Source organism: Oncorhynchus gorbuscha, linkage group LG06 (assembly GCF_021184085.1).
Source record: "Oncorhynchus gorbuscha isolate QuinsamMale2020 ecotype Even-year linkage group LG06, OgorEven_v1.0, whole genome shotgun sequence".
In the NCBI taxonomy this organism is placed as follows: Eukaryota; Metazoa; Chordata; class Actinopteri; order Salmoniformes; family Salmonidae; genus Oncorhynchus; species Oncorhynchus gorbuscha.
In genome coordinates, this window is record NC_060178.1 from 68044474 (window position 1) to 68067692 (window position 23219).

General features: G+C 41.2%; 1 protein-coding gene across 2 annotated transcripts in view; it reads left to right on the forward strand.

Moving 5' to 3' along the window:
- The first annotated feature begins 6223 nt into the window (after window positions 1-6223).
- The window catches only part of LOC124038260 (VPS10 domain-containing receptor SorCS3-like), a 56900-nt gene continuing 39904 nt past the window's right edge, over window positions 6224-23219 (forward strand). For both annotated transcript variants that reach the window (XM_046353893.1, XM_046353894.1), the window contains exon 1: window positions 6224-7078. In XM_046353893.1, the coding sequence (XP_046209849.1) occupies window positions 6374-7078 (705 nt within the window). In that variant the 5' untranslated portion in view covers window positions 6224-6373. The remainder of the gene's footprint in view (window positions 7079-23219) is intronic.

Genomic DNA, 23219 nt, shown 5'->3' on the forward strand with positions numbered 1-23219 from the left:
TACAGTTCCTTTTACGTCGAGTGCGTCCACTCCATCGGGATCACTGAAGTGTTGGATCTAACAAGCTTGGGATGCAGACAGCGGATGCACAAATGGGTTTTGGTCCTGAGAGCTTCTGGACTGCTCCTCCTCGTCGAGGCTAGGCTGGCTGGAGGCTGGGGACGATCTGCTGTTCTGAGGGCTCGACTGCAAACCTACTTAAAGTTCTGCCCCTCATTCGAATGGGAGGATTAGAACTGATAATGTAATTAATCATCTACTCGGGAGGGGAGTGCAAAGCGTAGATACACACAAACATCGTTGGAGTCTGGGAGACTGTCTTTTTCTCCATCTCTCTATTTGTCACGCACACAAATAGAGAGAGAGACACATGCACATGTGCACACACACACACACACACACACACACACACACACACACACACACACACACACACACACACACACACACACACACACACACACACACACACACACACACACACACACACACACACACACACACACACACACACACACACACACACACACACACACACACACACACACACACGTGGGTCTGTCTTCTGCTCTCCATTTTTTGTTTATTTTATTTTATATTTCATCTTTATTTAACTAAGTAGGCCAATTGAGAACAAGTTGTCATTTACAACGGCGACCTGGCCAAGATAAAGCATAGTAGTGCAACAAAAACAACACAGAATTACACATAAACAGACGTACGTAATAACACAAAAGAAAAAAATTTGAAAGATCTATGAATGATCTATGTATGTACGTTTTTTGGCTCAAGGTTAGAATAGATTAAAAGAAAGGTCATTGATAGAGGTGATTTCTCTTCCTGGTCTGCCACTTCATTTAAGGTGCAAAATAGGTAAACAGAGTATCATCAGTCCAATTAGCCTTCCATGGCAGAGGGGTGTGGTAACAGGATTGGCCCACAGAGAGAGAGAGAGAGAATGTGTGTGTGTGTGTGTGTGTGTGTGTGTGTGTGTGTGTGTGTGTGTGTGTGTGTGTGTGTGTGTGTGTGTGTGTGTGTGTGTGTGTGTGTGTGTGTGTGTGTGTGTGTGTGTGTGTGTGTGTGTGTGTGTGTGTGTGTGTGTGTGTGTGTGTGAGAGAGTGTTTGTGTGGCGTCCGCGGCGTCTGCATGGGGCTGAGTTTGATAGCCACAACAATACCACCTGCTGCCCCGAGCCTCCAGTTGCATGAATCTCAATTTGTTTGTACAGCCGTGCAGAAAGCAGTGGCCAAATGCAAAATTCTTGAGATATGGTGTCACTGGATTATCTTTAGTTTTTTTGTACATTGCACTCTATTGGGATCCACTGCAGCACTGTGGTAGGTTGTATCAACCATGAATTGATTTAATGTCACTCTTATCCATCATGTCAACAACCCATGTGTGTCATGATTTTATCATTGACTAAGTGTTACATGTGATTTAAAACATGCCTTGGGTTGCTTGAACAGACAATATTTCACAACAAGTTGGTCATAAAGAGTAACTACATAACGATTGTGATATACATATGTGGAAAGAATGTGTTCTTACATGAGTTTCATAACTAGTATATTACAGTTTACATGTATATGGCAGGTTTTGCTACACTATTGTCATTCAAAGCTAGAATAGGAAAGAAACTTATTTGTAGAAAAAAAGTAATAAGTGATGACTTGAATACGCAGAAATAGTCTTTAAAAGACTATGAAGATATCCACATTTTATAAATTTGGGAGTATTTGCATAGCCTAATTATTCTAAACTAAGCAAACAAAGAAACGTCCTCTCACTGTCAACTGCGTTAAAATATTTGTATGAACATAACAAGATTCAACAACTGAGACATAAACTGAACAACTTCCACAGACATGTGACTAACAGAAATTGAATAATGTGTCCCTGAACAAAGGGATGGGACAAAATCAAAAGTAACAGTCAGTATCTGGTGTGGCCACCAGCTGCATTAACTTCTTGGTGACAGGGGGGCAGTATTGAGTAGCTTGGATGAATCAGGTGCCCAGAGTAAATTGCCTGCTACTCTGTCCCAGATGCTAATATATGCATATTATTAGTAGTATTGGATATAAAACACTCTGGCGTTTCTAAAACTGTTTGGATGATGTCTGTGAGTATAACAGAATTCATATGGCAGGTGAAAACCTCAGACAAATCCAACCAGGAAGTGGGAAATCTCAGGTTTGTAGTTTCATGTAAGTGATTGCCTATCCAATATGCTGTGTCTATGGGGCCAGATTGCACTTCCCAAGGCTTCCAGCAGAGGTCAACAGTCTTTAGAAAGTTGTTTGAGGCTTCTATTGTGGAAGGGGGTCAAATAGGTGAGTGATTCATTTTATCCATATTTCTGCTTTGTGTGACACCTCTCTTTGGTTGGAAAATGGCTGAATGCTTTCTGTGACCAGTTGCTGACCTAACATAATGATATGTTCTGCTTTCGCTGAAAAGCCTTTTTGAAATTGGACACTGTGGATGGATTAACGAGAAGTGTATCTTTAAAATGGTGTAAACTACTTGTATGGTTGAGGAATTGTAATTATGAGATTTCTGTTGTTTTGAATTTGGCGCCCTGCAATTTCACTGGCTGTTGGCGAGGTGGGATGCTGGCGTCCCGAACGATCCCAGAGAGGTTAAGTACTGCAGTGCATCTCCTCCTCATGGACTGCACCAGATTTTCCATTTCTTGCTGTGAGATGTCCCACTCTTCCTCCAAGGCACCTGCAAGTTCTCTGACATTTCTGGGGGGAATGGCCCTAGGCCTCACCCTCCGATCCAACAGGCCCCAGACGTGCTCAATGGGATTGAGATCCGGGCTCTTCGCTGGCCATGGCAGAACACTGACATTCCTGTCTTGCAGGAAATCACGCACAGAAGAGCAGTATGGCTGGTGCCATTGTCATGCTGGAGGGTTATGTCAGGATGAGCCTGCAGGAAGGGTACCACATAAGGGAGGAGGATGTCTTCCCTGTAACGCACAGCGTTGAGATTGCCTGCAATGACAACAGGCTCAGTCCGATGATGCTGTGACACACCGCCCCAGACCATAACAGACCCTCCACCTCCAAATCGATCCCACTCCAGAGTACAGGCCTCGGTGTAACGTTCATTCCTTTGACGATATACGTGAATCTGACTGTCACCCCTGGTGAGACAAAACCTTGACTCGTCAGTGAAGAGCACTTTTTTCTAGTCCTGTCTGGTCCAGCGACGGTGGGTTTGTGCCCATAGGCGACGTTATTGCCAGTGATGTCTGGTGAGGACCTGCCTTACAACAGGCCTACAAGCTCCTAGTCCAGCCTCTCTCTCTCTCTCACGCCCTGACCTTAGAGAGACTTTTATTCTCTAATTTGGTTAGGTCGGGTGTGACTAGGGTTTGTACTCTAGTTTTTCTATTTTTATGTTGGCCTGGTATAGTTCCCAATCAGAGGCAGCCCTGATTCGTTGTCTCTGATTGGGGATCATATTTAGGTAGCCTTTTCCCACTGGGTTTTTGTGGGATCTTGTTTTTGTGTTGAGGCCTGTGAGCTGTATAGAACATCACGTTTCGTTGCTCTTTATTGTTTTTGTGAGTTTCATTTAATAAACATGTGGAACTCTAAGTACGCTGTGCTTTGGTCCGAGTATGATTACCATGACGTTTGTGACACTCTCAGCCTATTGCGGACAGTCTGAGCACTGATGGAGGGATTGTGCTTTCCTGGTCTAACTCAGGAAGTTGTTGTACCTGTCCCGTAGGTGTGATATTTGGATGTACCGATCCTGTTCAGGTGTTATTACACATGGTCTGCCACTGCGAGGACGATCAACTGTCAGTCCTGTCTCCCTGTAGCTCTGTCTTAGGCGTCTCACAGTACATACATTGTAATTTATTGCCCTGTCCACATCTGCAGTCCTCACGCCTCCTTGCAGTATGCCTAAGGCACGTTCTCGCAGATGAGCAGGGACCCTGGGCATCTTTCTTTTGGTGTTTTTCAAAGTCAGTTGAAAGGCCTCTTTAGTGTCCTACGTTGTCAGAACTGTGACCTTAATTACCTACCGTCTGTAAGCTGTTAGTGTCTTAAAGACCGTTCCACAGGTGCATGTTCATTAATTGTTTATGGTTCATTGAATAAGCATGGGAAACAGTGTTTAACCCCATTACACTGAAGATATGTGAAGTTATATAGACTTTTATGAATGATCTTTGAATGACAGTGTCCTGAAAAAAGGACATTTATTTTTTTGCTGACTTTATGTTGCGATTACCCTCTCTTATGATGCAGCAAAATGCTTTATGTCTCCTTCCTTTGATGCAAAGACAGTTTGACCTTGAAGGAAATGGAAAATCTGTTTTACTTTTTGACAGGTGATGTAAATAACATACATTTAGTTTTTTTATCTCCTGCATAATGATATGTTCTTTATAGACCTCCACACTTTGTTCTCCTGTTTCTCGAATCAACTCTGCCATTTCCTCAAAGATTGAGATACAATTATAGGGAGCTCTGACTGTGAATCTGACAAATAAAGAAAATAATTGTTGCCTCTATATGGATGGAATTAGAAACTGAACATTTAGAGCATCAGAATAGGATATACAGTTGAAATCGGAAGTTTACATACACTTAGGTTGGAGTCATTAAAACTCGTTTTTCAACCACTCCACAAATCTCTTGTTAACAAACTATAGTTTTGGCAAGTCAGTTAGGACATTTACTTTGTGCAAGACACAAGTAATTGTCCCAACAATTGTAAACAGACAGATTATTTCACTTATAACTCACTGCATCACAATTCCAGTGGGTTTTCTCTGGTTCTGACTAGGTGGAATACAGCAGTAACGGTTTTCTAGGTGTGGTGAAGGAGAGTCGGACCAAACTGCAGCGTGTAGATTGCGATCCATGTTTAATGAACAAAAACGTACCACAAATCTAAAATACAAAACGTAACGAAAACCGAAACAGCCTATACTAGTGAAAACTAACACAGACAGTAACAAGGACACTAAGGACAATCACCCATGACAAACTCAAAGAAAATGGCTGCCTAAATATGGTTCCCAATCAGAGACAACGATAAACACCTGCCTCTGATTGAGAACCACTCCAGACAGCCGTAGACTTTGCTAGATCATCCCACTAGCTACAATCCCAATATATACACACCAAAACCCCAAGACAAAACACACCACAATACAAAAACCCCATGCCACACCCTGGCCTGACCCAATACATAAAGATAAACACAAAATACTTCGACCAGGGCGTGACAACAGCTATGATCCGGAGGTGACTTTTTCGTAGCAGGTTAGGAGAACTTTCACAGCAGGTTTGGATCATTAACATAGCAGGTTAGGGGAATTATATTAATGTTAGGAAAAGGGTTAGGGTAAGCTAAAATGCTCTCCTAAGCCAAAATGCTCTCATAACCTGTTATGACTGTATCCCATCTAGTCACAACCATTTTCTGTGACTCCACTCCTCCTCTGCAAAAGAGACTGCCATGTTCTGGGCTGGTTTGAGCTGATTACAACTTTGATATTCTTGAGTCGTTCCTATTGTTTTCATGGGATAGCTTACCCAAAATACAAATTTACAAGATTTTCTACTTACCTTGGCAGTTGTCAATTTATGTTGCAGAGGTTTGGAATGATACTTTTGAAGGTACTTCCATGCTGGGATATATACCCTGATGAGTGCAATTCATTAGAGGTCTGAGGAATCTAACACCATGCAGCCAGAGGCTGCTGAAATTAAAGAAAAGAGGTTGGTAGAAAATATGTACATTTTTATTTTGGGTGAACTCTTCCAAATGTAGGGCTTAATACACATACAGTATGTGAGGACAGTGGCTGCATAAACTAGCTGTAAATGTTTCTTCCTCCAAATGTCCAAAACATATCCACATAGCACTCACATGTTCTGCAGAAGAAGGAATTGCAGTTGCGAGTAATTACATATAGGCAACTGAGATTATATTTTTCTCGGATGAACCAATAACACACTGGAGGTAACTATTTCATATGGATTTGTCAAATAATGATACTGATACTATTTCAAATAGACAGATGTCGTTGCAAAATACATCAACAAGTTTAGATATTGCATGCGTTTTTTTACGTTATTCCTATTCTACACACCCCTCCACAAATTCCACAATCACTTTTTGTCGGGCGCATTTGTCTGGTGCGCAGCGCCCGCCCAACTTGTTGTTCACTTTGACAAATTCCTGGACTTGAGCAGATCAGATAAATCCACTCTGATCTTTGATTTTCGGACTAACTGTTACACAGTGAGTATTTCAAAAGTTGATAGAATATATTAACGACGTCGAAACGTATTTTATTTTTCAAATATTTGGCAACAGTGAGGTGAAAACCATGGTCATCTCAGGTTCAGTTTGGTGTTGGGCTATTTTGACTTGCGTTTTAAACTCTTTTTACAATATGTTGACAGCATACGCTGAAATAAATTGGCCAGTGAGTTCCACAACGACGAACGTTTGGCTTTACCGTGTTGATACACTGCCTTTGGAGCTGCGCACAAACCTAAAGTCCGTATGGGTCAAAATCCCAAAGTATATCGTCAAGGAATCTGCCTTTTCCAGAGCTTTTAAAATGGAACCAATTGATGGAAAACCGGCGGTTCCAAAAGGTGGAGGGAGATTACCAAAGGACTTGAAAAGAGTTATTGGAAAAGTGACACCTGATGCTATATCTTCCGGCAGAGATAAAACTGCGCCAAACCGTTCCAAGTATTTTACTGATGACAGAAAAAAGTCGGACCGTTTTTTTGACGTAAATGACGGCACACTTGCTTTAAGTAACCGTACAAAGCGAAGTACAGCCGACGGCGAATATTCGGACAGGAGTCAAATTGGAGGTCCTGGTGACGCATTTTCAGCCGAGAAGCTTTTGGAGCCTTTTGGTGTTTATAGTCCTAGGACAGAATACCGACGAACTGGGGAGGACGCAAGAACTGGTCCGAGGCAAAGTGAGTCGCTTCTGGTCACCTCTACTTTCCCTCTAACCGGAGACTCTGCGCACAACCAGGCGATGGGGCACTGGGTTGGAGACAACAGCAGCGTGAGTTCAAATTGACGTTTATAATATACAAAAACACGATTTTTCAAATGGTGTGCATTCTAAAGTAAATTTTAAACGCAACCTGCGTGCATTTTACTCGATGTTTCACCCGCGGTATATTTCCAAAGTCTATCATTCAGTTTGCGCATCATTACGCTCAGCTTTCTCACGGCGCGCAAAAAAAATGCATGCGTTGCTAGTCACTTCAACTCCGAGGGAGCGTGTCTCTGAATGATTTACAGACAAGATATTATTCATGTAAAACATGTCTGTCACAGAATTGAGGTTACTTTGCTTTATGGCTATTTAATTATTAGTGCATAATTATAGGAGAGGGATTCGAATCAACAAATGTTAGCGCTCATGTTCGAGCGGACTGCGTGGTTAGGCTATTTGTAAGCGTTGTCTGTGAAATACTGGTATTTTCATTCAAATGCAATTAGGAAAACGTGTTGCAAGCATACAGAGACATATTTCTCCATCCATATTGTACTACTTCCACAACTACAGCTCCGAATGTGCACTGTGCCTCATCCATACAATAGACACGAACTCTTTTTTTTTTTTTGTCACAGACATTACCATTTCATCTGCACTCATTCCATGATGGCCCATGAAAAACATATTTTCATAATGGATGAAATTATCACGTTCTTAGTCACAACAATCTACACAGACAAAAACAAACAAAAAATGCTCACCCAGGCTGGAGGCTGCTAAGGGTATACTCTGAAGAGGAGCATTTTCACCTTTTTACAATTAAGTCTTCCTCTGTCAATGGCATTTGTCCCACTGTTTTAGGTCCAACTGCCAACAACAGTAAGGTATGGAAATAGTAGCAGTATAAGGTGTGTCTAATATGTCATAGGTTACTGCAGTATAATTGTAGTAGTCATTGATACTGTGGTCCAAACTGATCAGGGGTCTGTTGAAAACAATTGGTTGCTGAATGTTTTGCTCTCTGTAAGTTCATGCTCCTTCGAGATCCACTGATGCTGATAGACAGTATGTGTAGCACTGGTAGTTCAGTGAAATACACCTTGCCTGAGTAACTTTTCCAGAGAGCTTAAGACTCATGTTAGTTCTCAACGATATTGCCTAGGCTTTAGCTCAGTGGGCTGACGTGATCTTGAGGCGCAAAGACAATCCGGGTTGGATACCTGATAGATTACATTCTACATCACTGTGGAAGGCAATAATGAAGATCATGTTACTGTGTGAATGTACCCCCAAAATGGAAATAGTCTTATATGTGGTAATTGAATACATATACCTATTACTGTGTAATTATTCCTGTAAGTATAGTGCAACAAATATTGTATTTACTCGTTGATAAACGGCACTTGCTCTATACTTAGGGTTAGAGGTTGGGCAAGGATAAGGGTTAGGACTCGGGTTAGGGTTACTGTTGTAAGTACAATGTAAGTACAGTGTAACAACTAGTAATTACAATAGTTGTTATGCTGTACTTATAGGAATATGTGTACTCACACAGTATTAAGGGAACTGTAAAGTGTTAGCCTACCATTCCTATAACTATATTTTACTCCTCCAAACTACACTCGTATCTGCCTTTATTGTGAATGATTTGTGTGATGGGACCATAATGCAACACCATGGGTTCTCAGCACTTACTCAGCACTCTGAGATTAATTTGGCTTCACAAGGTGCATTTTATGTGACTGTCCAGTGAAAATCTCATTTTTAGAAGTTCAAAATGTTCTCTTAACTCATGCCTAAATAATGTTGTTTATTCATCCTATAATCGTATTTGTGGCCATAGCATAAATTGGAGAAAACCCCCCACCTCAAACAGGCCGTTCATCCATGTTTCTCAAACGTCAAATTTCGAAGTTGTTCCAAAATTCACATTTCAAACTGTTTAAGGTGAAGTTCAGGCATTAACACTAGATTCTTAAGGTTAGGCATTAACTCTGAATTGTAAGGGTGAAGGTTTGGGATAGGCTTTAAATAAAAGTATTTTAAAAAATACTTTCCATTGCTTGATTTCAACTTGTAACATTTTAAATCAGAGGCAAATGCTTATGCCCATCTGCAATCCTGTCCACAACACCTTAGCAAAACCAAAACCTACTTGAAGGTAACAGCACTCACTGTTGCCCCTAGTGGCCAGTTTCCACGTCACCCCAAATGTCCTCAGACATGGATGGACGTCGAATACTGACTTGTATCACGGGTGACCTGGCTGATTTCCTCATAGAGATAGCTAGCTAACCACGGTTTGTGGTCATCAGCTATCCTTTAGCTCGAGAAGCTATCGCCAGTTTTGTACAACGCGACTCAGACCAGAACATACCAGACCTATTTTTCTCTCCATATCCCCGGATTTCAACCGCAAGCTCTGGACATTTACACCTGGATCTCGCAGCTAGCTAGCTTCTATCCTGTGACTATTGGCTTACGCCGATCCCGGAGCTAACATCAATTATTCCGTAGCTGGCCCAGTTCCATCAGCCACTCCTGGGCTACAATCACCTATTCGGACCTGTTTTACTGCCGATGCGGAGCCCCACCGGGCCTTCGCGACTGGACTACCGACTTTATCTGCCCGAGGGAGTTATCCAACTGGCCCCTCCAACGCGACGTTACCTGAACGCCCATCTGCGGCCCGCTAACCGTTAGCTGTCTTATCGGCTGCTATCTGAATAGGTCTATCAGACATTTTCTCTTGGGTCACTATAACTATATCTATTTTGCCAATTGTATTGATCCCCTCTACCACACGGAACCCCACTAATCTACTGACGGAAACGCACGAGGTGGCTAAAAACAGACCTCCATCCTCTGCTAGCTTGCTACCGATGGCCCGGCTAGCTGTCTGAATCGCCGTGACCCCAACCAACCTCACTACTCACTGGACCCTTATGATCACTCGACTAAGCATGTCTTTCCTTAATGTCAATATGCCTTGTCCATTGCTGTTCTGGTTAGTGTTTATTGGCTTATTTCACTGTAGAGCATCTAGCCTTGCTCATTTTACCTTATCCAACCTTTTAGTTCCACCACCCACACATGCGATGACATCACCTGGTCTCAATGATGTTTCTAGAGACAATATCTCTCTCATCATCTCTCAATACCTAGGTTTACCTCCACTGTATTCACATCCTACCATACCTTTGTCTGTACATTATACCTTGAAGCTATTTTATCGCCCCCAGAAACCTCCCTTTACTCTCTGTTCTGTTCTAGACTACCAATTCTCATAGCTTTTAGCCATACCCTTATCCTACTCCTCCGCTGTTCCTCTGGTGATGTAGAGGTGAATCCAGGCCCTGCAGTGCCTAGCTCCACTCCTATTCCCCAGGAACTCTCTTTTGATGAATGTTAACATTAGAAGCCTCATCCCTAAGTTTATTTTATCCACTGCTTTAGCACACTCTGCCAACCCGGATGTTCTAGCCATGTCTGAATCCTGGCTTAGGAAGACCACCAAAAATTCTGAAATCTTCATCCCTAACTACAACATTTTCAGACAAGATAGAACGGCCAAAGGGGGCAGTGTTGCAATCTACTGCAAAGATAGCCTGCAGAGTTCTGTCCTAAAAAATCCACCTCTCTAAAAACAAGTCTCTCACCGTTGCCGCCTGCTATAGACCACGCTCTGCCCCCAGCTGTGCTCTTAATACCATATGTGAACTGATTGCCCCCATCTATATTCAGAGCTCGTGCTGCTAGGCAACCTAAACTGGAACATGCTTAACACCCCAGCCATCCTAAAATCTAAGCTTGATGCCCTCAATCTCACACAAATTTTCAATGAACCTACCAGGTACCACCCCAAAGCCGTAAACACGGGAACCCTCATAGATATCATCCTAAACAACTTGCCCTCTAAATACACCTCTGCTGTTTTCAACCAAGATCTCATCGATCACTGCCTCATTGCCTGCATCCGTAATGTGTCAGCGGTCAAACGACCTCCACTCATCACTGTCAAACGCTCCCTGAAACACTTCAGTGAGCAGACCTTTCTAATCGACCTGGCCAGGGTATCCTGGAAGGATATTGATCTCATCCCGTCAGTAGAGGATGCCTGGTTATTTGTTTTAAAATGCTTTCCTCACCATCTTAAATAAGCATGCCCCATTCAAGACATTTAGAACCAGGAACGGATATAGCCCTTGAATTCTCTCCAGACCTGACTGCCCTTAACCAACACAAAAACATTCTATGGCGTTCTGCATTAGCATCGAACAGCCTCCATGATATGCAACTTTTCAGGGAAGCTAGAAACCAATAAACCAATGCTAGGTTTTTCAAGCAGAAATTTGCTTCCTGTAACACTAACTCAAAAACGTTCTGGGACACTGTAAAGTCCATGGAGAATAAGAACACCTCCTCCAAGCTGCCCACTGCAGTTAGGAAACACTGTTACCACCGATAAATCAACTATAATTGAACATTTCAATAAGCATTTTTCTACGGCTGGCCATACTTTCCACCTGGCTACCCCTACCCCGGTCAACAGCACTGCACCCCCCACAGCAACTTGCCCAAGCTTTCCCCATTTCTCCTTCTTCCAAATCCAGTCAGCTGATGTTCTGAAAGAGCTGCAAAATCTGGACCCGTACAAATCAGCCGGGCTAGACAATCTGGACCCTTTATTTCTAAAATTATCTGCCTAAATTGTTGCCTCCCCTATTACTAGACTGTTCAACCTCTCTTTCGTGTCGTCTGAGATTCCCAAAGATTGGAAAGCAGCTGCGGTCATCCCCCTCTTCAAAGGGGGGGTCACTCTTGACCCAAACTGCTACAGACCTATATCTATCCTACCCTGCCTTTCTAAGTTCTTCGAAAACCAAGTCAACAAACAGACTACCGACCATTTTGAATCTAACCATACCTTCTCTGCTATGCAATCTGGTTTCAGAGCTGGTCATGGGTGCACCTCAGCCATGCTCAAGGTCCTAAACGCTATCTAAACCACCATCGATAAGAAACAATACTGTGTGGCCGTATTAATTGACCTGGCCAAGGCTTTCGACTCTGTCAATCACCACATCCTCATCGGCAGAGTCGATAGCCTTGGTTTCTCAAATGATTGCCTCGCCTGGTTCACCAACTACTTCTCTGATAGAGTTCAGTGTGTCAAATCTGAGGGCCTGTTGTCCGGGCCTCTGGCAGTCTCTATGGGGGTGCCACAGGGTTCAATTCTTGGACCGACTCTCTTCTCTGTATACATCAATGATATCGCTCTTGCTGCTGGTGAGTCTCTGATCCACCTCTACGCAGATGACACCATTCTGTATACTTCTGGCACTTCTTTGGACACTGTGTTAACAACCCTCCAGGCGAGCTTCAATGCCATACAACTCTCCTTCCGTGGCCTCCCATTGCTCTTAAATACAAATAAGACTGTAAACTCTCATTCCAGACTCATGCTTCCCATTTCGCAACAAAGCAATCCTGCCAAACATACCTTTGTGACCATAAAATGCCTGTTCTTCATCCGATCGCTGCCTGCCTGCACCTCTGGACGGTTCTGACTTAGAATATTTGGACAACTACAAATACCTAGGTGTCTGGTTAGACTGTAAACTCTCATTCCAGACTCACATCAAACATCTCCAATCCTAAGTTAAATCTAGAATTGGCTTCCTATTTCGCAACAAAGCATCCTTCACTCATGCTGCCAAACATACCTTTGTAAAACTGACCATACTACCGATCCTTGACTTCGGCGATGTCATACTCGTCGCCAAACCCACTGGCTCCAGGTCATCTACAACACCCTGCTAGGTAAAGTCCCAATTTATCTTAGCTCGCTGGTCACCAAAGCAGCACCCACCTGTTGCCAGAAGGTGTATCCCTGGTCACCCCCTCCTTCCAGCCGCCCCTCTCCTTCCAGTTCTCTGCTGCCAATGATTGGAACAAACTACAAAAATCTCTGAAACTGGAAACACTTATCTCCCTCACTAGCTTTAAGCACCAGCTGTCAGAACAGCTCACAGATTACTACATCTGTACATAGCCCATCTATAATTTAGCCCAAACAACTACCTTTTTCCCTACTGTATTTATTTATTTTGCTCCTTTGCACCCCATTATTTATATCTCTACCTTGCATATTCTTCTACTGTAAATCTACCTTTCCAGTGCTTTACTTGCTATATTATATTTACTTCGCCACCATGGCCTTTTTTTTGTTGTCTTTACCTCCCTTATCTTACCCCATTTGCTCACATTGTATATGGACTTATTTTTTCTACTGTATTATTGACTGTATGTTTGTTTTACTCCATGTGTAACTCTGTGTTGATGTATGTGTCAAATTGCTTTGCTTTATCTTGGCCAGGTCACAATTGTAAATAAAAACTTGTTCTCAACTTGCCTACCTGGTTAAATACATGGTAAATAAAATAAAATAAAAATTGAGTATGATGTCATATTCCTGAGGAGAATGAACTGACTAATCAGCGGTCTAGAGGAGGATGAGCTGGCCAATCAGCGGTCTATTTACGTTAATGTTTTTACTGAGCAGTATACGCCCACACCATTCTGTTATTGGGGTACATCCACACCCTTCCAACACAGAAAATATGATTTTTAACAAACCTAATTACAAAATGTTGGTTTGGTTTAAAAATGATTTATTTCATATTGTATGTAATTATAGGCCATAATTAATATAAATCTGGGGCAAATGCTGCACTTGTTTTGTTGCCTTGATAGTTAATTCAACCGCTACTTACACATGCACACACATGCATGCATAAACAGACACACACACACACACACACACAAACACACACTATGCTGTGGAATTAATCAGAGAGCAGAAGCAGGCGGGAATCATATTTGACAAGCTTGCATGTGATGAATTACTCTAATAACTGTCACAGCATAGTAATGTTGAGGTGTATAGCCTGATTGTATTGTTATTATATATCTATTTATTTTCATTTGGTAGGAGAGATTATATTATGTTGCACTTTATATTTTTCACTAAAATCTCTACAGTTACTTTCATGTTTAATCTGAGCGAGGTCGTGAAGCACTACTCAGCACAGGCAGTGGTGTGACATTCATATATCCATTATTTCTCAGGTGCTTGGAATGCAGAGGACTTATCACTGAGTAAGGAATCCCCATACGCTATGGTGTTTTAGACATAGCAAGGCTAGCTGTAAGGATTTGTGATAATGGAGTGCTGGCTTACAGCAAGCATTTAAAGTCTAATGCTGTTGCCAATCTTAATTGATGCCTGTTTAAAGATCATTAGAGTTGATTTTTGTGCCCAAGAAGGTTGGAATCGATTGTTAAAACCTCTCAAACTGGACATTCAAGGTTTATTTGCTCAATGCGGCTTTCACCAGATTTCTGTTTGGAGGAAATGGGGACTTCACAGAATAGCTTTTCCTCACTCACCAAGACATAAACAATCAATTCAATCCATATGTGATTAGGAAAGACCAAGGTCTTTCTATAGCTAAGCCATTTATTTTTGGTTTGTCGTTTGCTACTTGTTGTTTTACAATCAATTAGCTAACAAAATGTATGCAGTCAATATGTCACTGCAGGTTTTTGATTAAAATGATTTATTATGAATACATTAATACATTCATCCTTAATCACAATAATAAAACATGTGTCACATATTGTTCTGTAATACGTTTTTATCTTAGTGATTGCATAACTTGCTTTCACAGTCTGTCATTAATGTGTATCTGATTATCATAAAATTCAAATCTCTGAAAAGTTAGAGGGGTACCTCAAAACAGCAACAGTAATCCGAGTGAGCATCACCAAATGTGTTCGGCTAATGAAAATACTGCATTTTCTGAATTAATTCTTTTCTACTTCTTTTATTTTGCTATTCCAATCCGAAAAGGCAATTTACCAGTTTAACATCAAATCAAATTGAGATATTGGCACCGAATTGCCTGTGCTTGCCAGTGCAATGATATGGTTTGCAGTCTAGAGAGGACAACAGTGGCACAGTCACAGTCTTTCTTCTCCTGCTACCTGCCAGCTCTGTGTTGTTTGACAATCACTGCATCTCTTGCAGTTGTTGTCCATTATGAGATGTGGCTACAGTACAGGAATGATGGAGAGCACATCTTTCTCAGTGGTACTGCAGATCCAACCAGTGTGTTGTGTGTCAGGGCCCAATTAAATGAATGTGTTTACGTCAATGTCTAGACCCTATGAGCCATATTTTGTTTAATCATTCAATGTATTCAGGCTCCCCACTCTATCTCGCCTTATAGGGAATCAGGTCATGACTGGCTTTTCTCACAATCAATTTATTTTTGGTTAGTGGAGATGTTGATGGCTATAGGGTAAAGTGGATGATTGGAGTTTAATACCTCGCCATAAGATAGTTTATGTTAATGAAGTATTTAATTGTTCAGTATTTTCCCGGATATCAAATCACATTCATTAGTCGCGTACAAATAGTTTACATATATTATTGCATTCCACACTAAGATCCTCATACCAACGGTCAAGCATGGTGGTGGCTGTGTGATAGTGTGGGGATTCTTTTCTGCTTCAGGACCTGGATGACTTGCCTTAGTAGGAGGAGCCATGAATTTTTCTCTGTATCAGATAATTCTACAGTCCATCTGTCTGTGAGCTGAAGCTGAAGTGCAGCTGGGTCATGCAGCAAGACAATGATCCAAAACACACAATCAAGTCTACATGAAAATGGTTAAAAAGCAACACATTTGAAGTTTTGGAATGGCCTAGTCAGAGTCCAGACCTAATCTCAATTGAGATTTTGTGGCAGGACTTGAAACAATTAGTTCATGCTTGAAAACCCACAAATGTCACTGAGTTAAAGCAGTTCTGCATGTAAGAGTGGAACCAAAAGTCCTCCACAGCGATGTGAGACTGATCAACAACTACAGGAACTATTTGGTTGCAGTCATTGCAGCTAAAGGTGGCATAACCATTTATTGAGTGCAAGGGGGCAATTACTTTCTCATACAGGGGAATTTGGTGTTGAATAACTTTGCTAATTAAATTAATTAAATATTTGTAAACTCGGGACCCCTTTATCTAATATTAGGTTTTGGATGAAGATCTGATAACATTCAGTTTCAACAATATGCAAAAATAGAGAAAATCAGAAAGGGGGCAAATACTTTTTAATGGCACTGTACATATGAGGGGGGTCAAACAGTATGTAAACATTATTAAAGGGATCAGTGTTCAATGACTTTGTAGACAGGGCAGCAGTCTCAAATGTGCAAGGTTTCAGTCTCTCGGTCCAGCTTTGATTCACGTACACTTTCTCTGCCTTCTAGATGGTAGCGGGGTGAACAGCTGTCCATCCTGTCTCCCTGTAGTGCTGTCTTAGGCGTCTCACAGTATGGACATTGCAATGTATTGCCCTGGCCACATCTGCAGTCCTCATGCCTCCTTGCAGCATGCCCAAGGCATGTTCACGCAGATGAGCAGGGACCCTAGGCATCTTTCTTTTGGTGTTTTTCAAAGACAGTTGAAAGGTCTCTTTAGTGTCCTACGTTTTCATAACTGTGACCTTAATTGCCTACCGTCTGTAACCGTTCCACAGGTGCGTGTTCATTAATTGTTTATGGTTCATTGAACAAGCATGGGAAACAATGTTTAAACCCTTCACAATGAATATCTGTGAAGTTATTTGGACTTGTACAAATGATCTTTGAAAGACAGTGTGCTGAAAAAGGGATGTTTCTTTTTTTGCTGAGTTTATGTTGCGGTTACCCTCTCTTATGATGCAGCAAAATGCTTTATGTCTCCTTCCTTTGATGCAAAGACAGTTTGACCTTGAAGGAAATGGAAAATCTGTTTTATTTTTTGACAGGTGATGTAAATATGACATACATTTTGTTTTTTTATCTCCTGCATAATGATATGTTCTTTATAGACCTCCTCCACACTTTGTTCTCCTGTTTCTCGAATCAACTCCTCAAAGATTGAGATACAATTATAGGGAGCTCTGGCTGAGAATATGACAAATAAAGAAAATAATTGTTGCCTCTATATGGATGGACTTAGAAACTGAACATTTAGAGCATCAGAATAGGATATACAGTTGAAATCGGAAGTTTACATACACTTAGGTTGGAGTCATTAAAACTTGTTTTTCAACCACTCCACAAATCTCTTGTTAACAAACTATAGTTTTGGCAAGTCGGTTAGGACATCTACTTTGTGTATGACACAAGTTTCTTTCCCAACAATTGTTAACAGACAGATAATTTCACTTATAACTCACAGTATCACAATTCCAGTGGGTCAGAAGTTTACATACACTAAGTTGGCTGTGCCTTTAAACAGCTTGGAAAATTCCAGAAAATTATGTCATGGCTTTAGAAGCTTCTGATAGGCTAATTCACACAATTTGAGTCAAATGGAGATGTACTTATGTATTTATTTCTTATGGATGTATTTCTTATGGATGTATGTCAGTGCCTCTTTGCTTGACATCATGGGAAAATCAAAAGAAATCAGCCAAGACCTCAGAAAATAAATTGTAGACCTCTACAAGTCTGGTTCATCCTTGGGAGCAATTTTCAAACGCCTGAATCAATAGTACGCAAGTATATACACTACGGGACCACGCAGCCGTCATTCCACCCAGGAAGGAGAAGCGTTCTGTCTCCTAGAGATGAACGTACTTTGTTGCGAAAAGTGTAAATCAATCCAAGAACAACAGCAAAGGAATTTTTGAATTTGCTGGAGGAAACAGGTACAAAAGTATCTATAGCCACAGTAAAACGAGTCCTATATCGACATAACCCAAAAGGCCGCTCAGCAAGTTAGAGGCCACTGCTCCAAAACTGCCATAAAAAAGAGAGACTACGGAAATAAAAGCTGAAATAAATCATTCTCTCTGCTATTATTCTGACATTTCACATTCTTTAAATAAGTGGTGATCCTGACTGACTGACAGGGACTTTTACTCGGATTAAATGTCAGGAATTGTGAAAAATAGATTTTTAAATGTATTTGCCTAAGGTGTATGGACACTTCCGACTTTAACTCTTAATATACAGTACCAGTCAAAAGTTTTGACACACTTACTGATTCAAGGGTTTTTCTGTGTTTTTACCAGTTTCTACATTGTAGAAAAGTAGTGAAGACATCAAAACTATGAAATAACCCATATGGAATCATGCAGTAACCAAATAAGTGTTAAACAAATCAAAGTATATTTTATATTTGATATTCTTCAAAGTAGCCACCCTTTGCCTTGATGACAGCTTTGCACACTTTTGGCATTCTTTCAACCAGCTTTGTGAGGTAGTCATGAGTTACTGTAGTCACCTGCATTTCAATTAACAGGTGTGCCTGGTTAAAAGTTATTTTGTGGAATTTCTTTCCTTCTAAATGTGTTTGACCCAATCCGCTGTGTTGTGACAAGGTAGGGGTAGTATACAGAAGATATCCCTATTTGGTAAAAAACCAAGTCCATATTTTTGGAAGAACAGCTCATATAAACAAAGAGAAACAACAGTCCATCATTACTTTAAGATATGAAGGTAAGTCAATCCAGAAAATTTGAAGAACTTGTGCAGTCGCAAAGATCATTAAGTGCTATGATGAAACTGTCTCTCATGAGTACCGCCACAGGAAAGGAAGAGCCAGAGTTGCCTCTGCTGCAGTTGATCGATTCATTAGAGATACCAGCCTCAGAAATTGCAACCCAAACAAATACTTCACAAAGTAACAGACACATTTCAACATTAACTGTTCAGAGGAGACTGCGTGAATCAGGCCTTGGTGGTTGAATTGCTGCAAAGAAACCGCTACTAAAGGACACAAAGTGGGATTTAGTGCACTTAGTGGGACTATAAGTTGTTTTTCAGCTGGACAATGACCCAACACACCTCCAGGCAGTGTAAGGCTTATTTGTCCAAGAAGTAGTGCTGCATCAGATGACTTGTCCTCCACAAGCACCCGACCTCAACCAGATTGAGATGGTTTGGGATGAGATGGACTGCAGAGTGAAGGAAAATGATCCAACATGTGCTCAGCATGTGTGGGAACTACTTCAAGACTGTTGGAAAAGCATTCCAGGTGAAGCTGGTTGAGATAATGCTTATCGTGTGCAAAGCTGTCATCAAGGCAAAGGGTGACTACTTTGAACAATGTAAAATCTAAAATATATTTGATTTGTTTAACACTTTTTTGGTTACTACGTGATTCAATATGTGTCATTTCTTAGTTTTGATGCCTTCACTATTATTCTACAATGTAGAAAATAGTAAATATAAAACCCTTGAATGAGTAGGTGTGTCCAAACATTTGTTTGATACTGTATATAAATATATATGTATATGTCATGGATTCCCCTGGTACTGCTACTCATTCTGTGCACCAGTTCTGGAGGTCGACGTCACCAGCCTCTAGGAGTCACTGAATTGTCTCATTACGCACACCTGATTCCAATTCCCCTGAGTAGTAATTGTATATATTTGACCTCTGTTTACCATTGTCTTGTCGGTTATTGTTCCCATGTGCTTTGGTCTGAGTACATGTGTGTTGTTATTTCGGCTTTCGTGCTGCGTGTATTGTGTTCTTGTTATTATGGGTCTCATCCCTTGTATTGTTGTGTATTTGTGCATTTGCGTTCGACAATATCATGCCACTTCGCAGAGCCATTGAAGAGGACTGCCACAATCAACAGCCTGATCAATTCTATGCAAAGGAGATGTGTCGCGCTGCCTTAGGCAAATGGTGGTTGCACCAGATACTGACTGGTTTAACGATCCACTACCCTACCTTTTTTTTAAAGGTATTTGTGACCAACAGATGCATATCTGTATTCCCAGCAATGTGAAATCCATCAATTAGGGCCTAATGAATTTACAGTGCATTTAGACCCCTTGACTTTTTTCACATTTCGTTACGTTACAGCCTTATTCTAAAATGGATTAAATTGTTTTTTTCCCCCCTCCCTATGATGACAAAGCAAAATCAGTAGTTTTTTTGGTGCAAATTTAAATAAAAAAACAAACTGAAGTATCGTGTTTACATAAGTTTTCAGAACCTTTACTTTGTTGAAGCACCTTTGGGAGTGATTACAGCCTTGAGTCTTCTTGGTATGATGCTACAGGCTTGGCACACCTGTATAAGGGGAGTTTCTCTCATTCTTCTCCGCAGATCCTCTCAAGCTCTGTTAGGTTGGATGGGGAGTGTTTCTGCAGAGCTATTTTCAGGGCTCTCCAGAGATGTTCGATTGGGTTCAAGTCCGGGCTCTGGCTGGGCCACTCAAGGACATTCAGAGACATGTCCTGAAGCCACTCCTGCGTTGTCTTGGCTGTGTGCTTAGGGTCGTTGTTCTATTGGAAGGTGAACCTTCACCCCGGTCTGATGTTCTAAGCTCTCTGGAGCAGGTTTTCATCAAAGTTCTCTCTGTTCATTGCTCTGTTCATCTTTCCCTCAATCCTGACTAGTCTAACAGTCCCTGCCACTGATAAACATCTGCACAGCATGATGCTGCCACCACCATGCTTCACCGTTGGGATGTTGCCAGGTTTCCTCCAGACGTGACGCTTGGTATTCAGGCCAAAGAGTTCAATCTTGGTTTCATCAGACCAGAGAATCGTGTTTCTCATGGTCTGAGTCCTTTAAGCGCCTTTTGGCAAACTCCAAGCAGGCTGTCATGTGCCTTTTATTGAGGAGTGGCTTCCATCTGGCCACTATAGCATAAAGGCCTGATTGGTAGTCTGCTGCAGAGATGGTTGTCCCTTCTGGAAGGTTCTCCCATCTCTACAGAGGAACTCTGGAGCTCAGTCAGAGTGACCATCGGGTTCTTGGTCACCTCGCTGACCAAAGCCCTTCTCCACCGATTGCTCAGTTTGGCTGGGTGGCCAACTCTAGGAAGCATCTTGGTGGTTCCAAATTTCTTTAATTTAAGAATGATGGAGGCCACTGTGTTTTTGGGGACCTTCAATGCTGCAGATATTTTTTTGTACCCTTCCCCAGATCGGTGGTTCAACATTATTTTGTCTCGAAGCTCTACGGGCAATTCCTTTGACCTCATGGCTTGGGTTTTGCTCTGACATGCACTGTCAACTTTGGGACTTTATATAGACAGGTGTGTGCCTTTTCAATCATTTGAATTTACCACAGTTCGACTCCAATCAATTTGTAGAAACATCTCAAGGATGATCAATAGAAACAGGATATACCTGAGCTCAATTCCGAGTCTCATAGCAAAGGGTCTGAATACTTATGTAAATAAGGTATTTCTGTTTTTAATTATTAATACATTTGCTAACATTTCTAAAAACCTGTTTTCACTTATTCATTAATTGATGAGGAAAACATTTTATTTAATACATTTTAGAATAAGGCTGAAACATTACCACATGTGGAAAAAGCAAGGTTTCTGAACATTTTCAGAAAGCACTGTATTTCAAATGACTGATATTCTTATATGAACTGTAACTCTTTGAAATTGTTGCATGTTTGCGTTTATATTTATATTCAGTGTAAATAGGCTACCAGCTAAATGCTTGATATACGTAGCTATAGAGAGGCTAGTAGACCATGTAGGATAGACTGCATTGTCTGCATAATGAAAGAATAACCTAGTATTCTTTTGACGGTGGACTGATTGTTTTATTTGGCATTAATAGACTGGTTTGATACAGCACAAACGTTCTATCCTAGCTGCGAGAACACGATTGTGGCTATTGTAGGCTATGGGCATATGACTACAGGACGGTTGTGTGTATACTGTATATAAAAAAACATTTATTGGTTACTGATTAGTTTGCTGTTGCATCAAAAAAAATTTTTTTTTACAATCTGCAATGTTTGAATTTCCTACTTTAATTACTAAACAAGTGAATACGTTGTTGCTGCCAGCCAGCATTCTAAATAGCAGCATTATGACACAATAGGCCTAAATCTTCATAAAACATAAATGTTAGGCTTAACATGAGAAAATAACTACCAAATAAAAATAAATATTTTGCCATTTTAGCAAAGCTATAGGCTACTACAAGCACTAGCACCACATAATCCACGTAGATGTTGCTATTTCAGAACCATGAGCAGAGATCAGTAGTCTATACTTCGTGAGTGGCTGTCACTTTAGATTTTTTGGGGGGGTGGGGGGGCATACTCCGACTTTGTGGGGCTCCAGAGAAACTGCTCTACGCCAGTGTGGGTGTCCCTTGAAATTGTATTTAAATCCTGTGTTGGGCCCCTGAGGTCACTCTGAAAGGCACCAGTCCAACATAAAAGTGTCTGCAGTCTTCTATCCAGAGAAGGTTTGTATTTCAGTGTTCCACACTTCTCATACAAACTGGAGGTGACTGTCAAGATGACTGATCCTATCGAACAACTATCTACACCATTAGAATAAAGTGATATGTGAGGGATGTAATTCTTCTTACAGTATGGTCCAGTGGAAGATTGGAGGGATGTAGTTAGAAAGCATGACAAGTCCTATTCAAACTTAATGTTTCTAGTTTGAATTAAATAGCATTGTCCAAGTTGTCCTTCCTACCTCTGTTAAATTAAATAACCACTGGTGCAATCCATGTTTGACTGCTGCTTAGCCAACTCTGGCTACATGAGTTATTCTTGACTGAACCTCGTCCCCAACCAACGAGAACACTTTGAATTTCAGAGTTTTCCGACCTCGGCTGGAAACCTAGTGAACTGGTAGCATGGCGAAGTGATTTTGTCAGAAGTGCGAGAGAGAGAGAGAGAGAGATGTCCAGCTCGTATCACAAAGTATATCAAAATGAAATTATGTCTTGAACACTTCTGTTGCCTTGGCGTCTGTCCATTCAAGCATCTCCAAAGATTCAAATTGTAATATAACTTTAATGTTTCTATCTGCTCGTTATGCCGTGGTGTTTCGCAAAAGATACAGGATTGGAATTCAATCAGGAACAAAATCAGGAACTCAGAGTCAATTCTAACAACAACAAAAAACAATAATAAAAAGTTAAGATAAGGGATGACTGATCTCCACAGAGAGTGGGAGCCATTCTGAAAATGATTGGTTGACTTTCCTTGGGCAAGGCTCTCCCCACATCAATAAAACAGGAATAAATGCACTGCTTTTGGCCTTCCAGGGTCCTTACTTAATTTCATGTACGCAAGTGAGTGATCATATGTATTAAATTGTACTTACCGAGAAGGCTCAAAATAAGTTTTGCTA